This window comes from Panicum virgatum, chromosome 2K (genome assembly GCF_016808335.1).
Source record: "Panicum virgatum strain AP13 chromosome 2K, P.virgatum_v5, whole genome shotgun sequence".
Taxonomy (NCBI): Eukaryota; Viridiplantae; Streptophyta; class Magnoliopsida; order Poales; family Poaceae; genus Panicum; species Panicum virgatum.
In genome coordinates this window covers 21,988,821-21,995,728 of record NC_053137.1, presented here as the reverse complement: position 1 = coordinate 21,995,728, position 6,908 = coordinate 21,988,821, and the positions used below count along the sequence as shown (strand labels likewise).

The 6,908-nt window shown below is 40.8% G+C and overlaps 1 protein-coding gene across 2 annotated transcripts; it reads right to left on the bottom strand.

Moving 5' to 3' along the window:
- Window positions 1–4,931, bottom strand: LOC120671621 (U-box domain-containing protein 33-like). Of its 2 annotated transcripts, none has more exons than XM_039952011.1 (9): window positions 4,567–4,931; window positions 3,982–4,103; window positions 3,685–3,806; window positions 3,296–3,400; window positions 2,956–3,142; window positions 2,435–2,575; window positions 1,719–2,186; window positions 836–1,603; window positions 1–614 (listed from the first exon to the last, which is right to left on the bottom strand). In XM_039952011.1, exons 1-9 carry the CDS (start codon window positions 4,778–4,780, stop codon window positions 426–428), a joined length of 2,316 nt encoding a protein of 771 aa, XP_039807945.1. In that variant the 5' UTR covers window positions 4,781–4,931; the 3' UTR covers window positions 1–425. The 2 variants fall into 2 exon arrangements, with proteins under 2 accessions (XP_039807945.1, XP_039807948.1); XM_039952014.1 differs by having other exon boundaries at window positions 3,296–3,407; window positions 4,567–4,882.
- Between the last annotated feature and the right edge of the window lie 1,977 nt (window positions 4,932–6,908).

The following is a 6,908-nucleotide window of genomic DNA, read 5'->3' as shown; positions in this document are numbered from 1 at the left end:
TGCATGGCCAGTCTGCCATTATTCAGAATAAGAACTCACCACAGGGTGATCACCAAAACAGTTTACATTATGTACAATCCTGTCCAACATTAAGCACCGGTTCATTATATTTTTATTTTACTTACATGTATAGCTCGAAAAAGACCTGCGTATATGGATCGACACAGGAAAGCATTTTTTTTCCCTTGTGTGTATTTCTTTATTCTTGTTGCAGTGCCTATTTAACATGATGTAGCACAGAAACACATCCTAAAGCATAACATGTCAAGTGCACTGATCTCCTTGCTAAGGCCATGGTTGGGTATGAGGGAATCTGGTTTAAATCCTTAAGATTTATTCTAAATTTAAACCAAATCCTCAAAATTCCAATATCAATCACCCTCGTCCAAACACCTTTTATGTTGCCTGACAAGAAGACAGACATATTAATCTCCATTTGTCTGCAGCCATTCTTGAATTGCAGAGCGGAGAGCATGATTGGGCAAAAGATCACGGTGGGGTAGCTCAAGGTTTGTCATGGGTGATGTCCGATGACCACTGTCCAGCCATTCCCTTATTGCGTCGGCTTCATAGGTAAAACCATCTGCAGCAATTAGAGGTTCCCTCATAACATCCTGTAACACATAAATGCAAAGGTGAAACAAGGTAGAACAATATCTGAATATCAAATTCTGGCTATACAATTTTTTTTTTTGGTAAAATGACTATGAATAATAAACGTAGCAGAAAAGTTAAAGCAATATTTAAAGGCCAGTTTCACTCCAGATGTTTTACAGTAAAAAATAGGGAATCACAGGAAGGGAATTGTATTCACTAAGCAAAATGTACTACTCACCTGCAGTATTGGACATATGAAGTAGGATGGCACACCACCGAGGTCTTCTGACACTGATTTAAATGACAATGAACATAGCATCGTCGAAGCATACTTGAACATTGGTTCAAGTACAGTCCAAGCTTCTGTTTGCAGGTCAGGACGATTTTTCCTTCTTATTTTACAGCATCTCAAACCTAACTCAGCCAATTGCTCAGCATACATGGCAGGCCATTCACCAGCAGATGAATCTAATATTGCTTGCAAACAACCCTTTTCCATAGCCTGCTGCACTTCTTTCAATAGACCAAATCCTGATCTTCCAGTTAAAAGGCGTAGGAGTACGATGCCAAAAGAATATACATCAGATTGGGGTGTCAGGTCACCAGAGATAAGGTATTCAGGATCAATATACACAAAAGAACCCTTTGGGTGGGTATAACGGTATAAAGTAGTTGTGGCCTTGAACTGATCAGTCAATATTTGGCTTACACCAAAACCACTGAGTTTAGCTATATTATTTCCATCGAGAAGAATGTTAGATGCTTTCAGGTCACTGTGAACAATGCTATGAGGCTTATTAGAATGGAGGAAAATCAGTGCAGAGCAAATGTTAGAAGCGACACGGGTTCGTAGCTGCCAACTAAGAGGCTTGGAATTATCTTTGCAAGCCAGCCGGTCATCCAAGCTTCCATTTGGCATGTATTCATAGACAAGGGCTTGAGCACCCTTGCATGCTCCTATAAGAGTGACAAGGTTTGGATGCCGCACCCTGCTGAGAATTTCCACCTGTCAAGAAGAAGCAAGAAAGACTTTAACCATCTGCAAGACAATAATTTACTTGAAACAACAAAATGCAGTTTATACAAGGCAAGTGGTTAGAGGTTAGAACTGAGAATTCAACCTCTTGACTGAACTGTGATTGTGTCTGTGTAGTTTCAGGATTCAACTTCTTTATAGCTACGTTGGTGTGCCGAAGAAAGCCCTTGTATACAGTTCCATATACACTTTCTCCAATCTTCATTGAGTGGTCAAAGTCATTAGTTGCTTCCTTAATCTCTGAGTAGGATAACTCCGTAATGTGCATCATCCCCTCTGTAGTTGCACTAGACTCTCCTTTCTTCGCACGTAGCGTTTCTGTCTCTCTCAGCGCTTTGTCACGCTGCAACATCAAATCCTTGATGATACGGTCAGAATGGGCACCTCTCTTCTCCAGGACCATTCTTTGCTCACGTTCCCCTTCAAGTTTTGCACAAAGTTCATCAGTCCTTACTGTGAGACTCTCAATTTCTTCCATTATTGTTATCAGCTTTTCTTCCAGTTCATTCTTTTGCTTCATTTCACGGAAGTACAAATTTTCAGAGGCTTGTACCTGTTGAGGAAATTCAATGTGAGACATAAAGAACTTTGTTCAGAGTTTAAGCCTGTAGCCGCTACTTATCCAGAGTAATGTCTCCAGCTTTTTAATCCACAGTTATGTTTCTGAAAGTACTTTGCATGCACAGTAAAAATTATTACTCCTGGTAGTACCCTCGCTAGCAAACAACAATACAAGTCAATTAAGTCCTCTGATAAATTGTGAGTGCAATGTTAATGATAATTATAAATTAAGATAATTACTTTCTGTAAAGCCTCAAATAACTCTCTTTCTGCTTTCTCACGTCTGCATTTCTCTTCATAAGCCTCTTGCTTTACACTCTCTAGCTCCCTCAGGATATGCTGGAAATTATCACAGGACTCACTAGTTTCTTCAACATTGTCCTGCAAGAGATTAATTTCGCACATCATGATTTTGTCGATTATGGAAATACAAAACTAAGATATTGCTGATGCATGAGACTAGGTAAGCCAATGCTGTTAAGACACTGCAATTCTAGAAGTTGATTTGGAGATCAAGACTACCAGCTAAAGTGGTATGATCTAAAAAATCGTCTTAGTGTATATCTGTCGAGCAAATTCTCATCATGGAGCACAATTTAGGTGCAAGTCGAATCATTGACTGTTTCATCATGATATGCTATGAGTAATGCATGCTGACTATCATTTACCAACCAGCCTCCAAATCCTTCTTTATAAATTAATAAATGTAGCTTCTTTGTTTCTTGATTTTAAGTTTGACATAATTTCGGCGCCATCATTACCTTCCTACTGATGTAGAACGGGTCTGAAATAGTCCTTTCAATCCGTTGTTCCCCGATTGATTTGCATAGCCATGTGTTTGCAACACACCACATTTCTGACAGACTTGCTGATTTGTCCACAGAATGTGTGACGCCAGAGCTTTGTCTACATTCCTGCATTTCTTCATGGCTAAGCTGAACAGCTTTCCTAGTGTAGAGGGAAAAAAAATCAAATTCATATCAAGGTATCAATACATTAAGGTTTTTACTCATTTCACACACGCAAATGGACTGAAGCCTAGAAACTGTCATTGTAACTGCTAGCACAAATTAAAGCGTATCCTCAGCTCATGAACCATACCTACGGCAAACCAGTGTTCCCTTGCAAATAAACCAAATTTTGCACGAAGGATCTGCTTTCTGTTCTACAAATCGTGCTTTCCTGGACTTCGGAATCTTCATTTTCCTGAACTCTTGAAACCAGGAGTTAGCTTTTAGTGAACAATTAGGGAATATCTTATTATTCACAGTTAGAAAAGTAATAGAAACATGGAAGTTTCTTCCTAAGTAAATCATTGGCTAGTCGTTTATCTAATAGAGTACAAACCAACATTTCTCTGAAGAATATGTACGAATCCACAACCTTTCAAATACATGGGTCCTCGCTATGATTAGGAAACACTTATCTATAGTTTTCATACATAGAAGTGTTGCTGTAATAAAAATATCATTCAGAACTTCGGCACATACTTAGTGTAATGCTTATCAGATGCTGCACCCATAACCAGCGCAGTAACATGATGCATAGAAATGAGCTCCACTAGTCCCTGTGCAACATCATCTGATTCAACTACCATCTTCTCAGCATGTATCTGTGAGAGGTACAGCGCATTGAGTTAACATGATAGATTATCTGGTGACATCCTGTGATTAAATCATGCATCGGTGCATTTTTGCTGCAAATGATTATTCTGCAGTTTCTCCATTTCTAGGGATGAAAATGTGGATTATCATAATTAATTGTGTGGGAGAAGCAGAGCAGCTGACCTTTCCTTGTGCGCATAAGTGTCGGTATTGTTCCAAACTGACATCGACTCTTTGCAGCTCCATCTCCTTGTATGCAGCTAGCTCCTGCTCCCCAACCTGGGCAGCTGGAATCCTGGCACCCACTGCGCACAACGTTGGAGCATAAACATCAGAACATGTGCATTCATACATGGAATTGGAATCAAAATTAGAACCAGGAATCTGAAAATCACTATATTTTTATTCCAACACGGAGCCCAATTTAATACGAATAGCGCTGCAACCGGCAACCCTCTCTTTGAGTTAAATTGGGCTTTATTACACATAGCCACACATGGAACTCTAGCGCAGGTAAATTTGCAGGAATATTCAGACATGAAGCAGTTAGATACTTGATTGCTGGCAAATAGATAGCCGAATTGTGAAAATCACATTAATTGAAGCTGCAACAGAAACAAATGATTCGCAGGAGAAAACAGTTAACGATATCATCTTCTGAACTCTCAGGTCTGAAGAAAAAGACCTTTCCATTTGCAGCAGTGAACAGGAAGACCTTTGCATTTGCAGTGGAGAAGAGGAAGTGGAAGAAGAGGGCGAGGGACGTACGGAAGGGCAGGAGCTTGGGAGGCGAGTAGACATGGAGCAGCACGAAGGAGGCGGCGCGGGGGAACTTGTGCAGCGCCCAGAGCAGCGTGGCCCTGGACTCGGCCACCTCCCTCCCCACGGCCACGTACACCTTCTCGCCGGGGAGCGACGGCTCCGGCGAATCATCGGCGTGCGGAGTCGGCGGCGAGGAGGTGCCGGCCGTGGCTGTAGCCATGCCCGCGCGCTGCAGCTGCTTCGCCTGGTGCGTTTGGCCTGCAGCCTTGGAGCTGTCCACGGCGGCCGGCGGCCGGTTGCTTTGCTTGTCGGAGACCTGCCTGCCGTCTCTGGGCCCCTGTACCCATTTATATAATGGTTTCTACCCGCCCAACACGCAGGAAATTCTCTTGCATTCATCATACAGTACCTAAAAATCACCGTCTTTTCCCCCCCCTACTTTTCTCAATTCACGCGTCGTAGTAGAAAGGTGGAGATAAATGACTGCTCGATTACGATTTATGAGTTTTTACGGTGTGATGTGCTGCATCTAGTATATGTCTTTTTTCAAAAGTAAAATTCTGTATGGTCTAGCTAGTTGCCTACTGTGTTTGATTGCGATGACAAGGTGGGTTGAGCTGGATCTATCCTCTTTTTTTTTTTTGAAGTGTTTGGTTGGTTCAGGGGCGAGCCTGAGCCGGGACGAATTTGTTTCTGAGAGGAATTGTTGAGTACTAGTATTATTGTGGTTTACTTGTGGATAATGCAAATTTGTTTGTGCAAAAGTAAGCAAATTTTGATGCAGTAACTCGTGTAGGAATAATTACATAAGAGGATTACAATTAATACAGGCTCTGACATTTTACCATCTGTCTAATTCATCAATGGGGTAATAAATCGCGTGCGCGGCAGGACTAGTACTCGTAGCACAAGCACGCGGGAGTTGACATGGGAGACGCGTAAAACTGCATTGCTCGTTCGTTGACAATTGATCGTCAGGCCGGCCTTGGGTCGCTTTCCTTTCCTTGATGATGATGTGTTCACTATGATTTTTGCAATCGATGTACTCCCTCCGTCCCTAAATAACTGTCGTTCTTGTTTCCCGAAAAATAACTTTAATTAATTTTATATAAAAATATTAATATTTATGATACATAATTGATATCATTAGATAGATTTTTTAATTTAGTTTTTTAATAAATTTATTTGAAGATACAAATATTGCACATATTTTTTATAAATTAAGTCAAACTTGTAGCACGCACACCCAAAACGACAAATAATAAGGGACAGAGGGAGTACTACCTTAATTAGATTGCGTGTTGATGTGATCCTACACACGCAATTGCATACGTTCCCACGTAGCATTTGCGATCAGTACAACACATTTGATAAGTAGTAGTATACTCGATGGAGCTCAGACGCGTTGATAAGTATAGGCAAACATTGGTCGGACCGCTGTTTTCAACATATTACATATATAGTATGTATGCATCATTCAAGTGTATGTTCACAGTAAACTTCAGCTGATGAAAAAAAACATATTACGTGGCGGTGGACGTCTTGAACGTGTTTAATAAACAACGAACACAAAGGAGGTAGTTACGAAAAGAACTAGTGATGATATAAATGTTCATTAGTTTGCTACTCTCATCAATAATCTTTGTAGACTACAACTTACTATGTTCACATTGTACCAATAAAACAAAAACCTGACCCTGGTTCACTATTGGACTGGAAAAACCATGAACGGGTGACACAATCGGGTCGGTTCATACCAAACGATGTCATGCAATTGAACTAGATCGAACCGGTTGAACCGAACGATTTTCCTTTGAACCAGTGAACAATTGGACCAGTTTTCCAAGAACCAGTGATTAATTGGACAATAGTTTAGAACTTTGGACAATAGACCACTGCAGGTCTGCGGTATTATTATCATGTTAATTTATTATCTCATATATTATGTCATATGTTCTATATTTGGATAAATTGTTTTCCATATATGATATATAGGTCATGATAAATTCATATTATATTGATAAATAGTGAACAACGTTCAACTAGTAGTTTGAGCGGTTCAATTACCGGTCCGGCTTTTCGTTCTATGATTGTACCCCAGTTGTCGTGTCTTATCATATCCCAACTGTAGTGTCATGGATGCAAACCTATTAGGTTAATTTAGGTCCAAGATCTTGGTTAGCTGTGAGCTTCATATGACATGAGCCGAGAGGGAGAGGGGTGTTGGCTCACGGGCATGGCAACATGGACGGCCCCAACACCACGACATGTTGTTCCAGCTGCCATGCGCTTCTCTGTAGACTGTCAGACGCTTGTAGCCTGCACCACCGCCATGATCTGTGTTTTCA

What these genes read in the sequence shown, in the direction of transcription:
- LOC120671621 (XM_039952011.1), bottom strand. Translation starts at nt 4,780, where the DNA reads ATGGCTACAGCCACGGCCGGCACCTCCTCGCCGCCGACTCCGCACGCC. An exon ending in ACTTATGCGCACAAGGAAAG is followed by an intron (nt 3,807 to 3,981) that starts GTCAGCTGCTCT and finishes TACCTCTCACAG; the next exon opens with ATACATGCTGAGAAGATGGT. An exon ending in GGAACACTGGTTTGCCGTAG is followed by an intron (nt 3,143 to 3,295) that starts GTATGGTTCATG and finishes CCTCTACACTAG; the next exon opens with GAAAGCTGTTCAGCTTAGCC.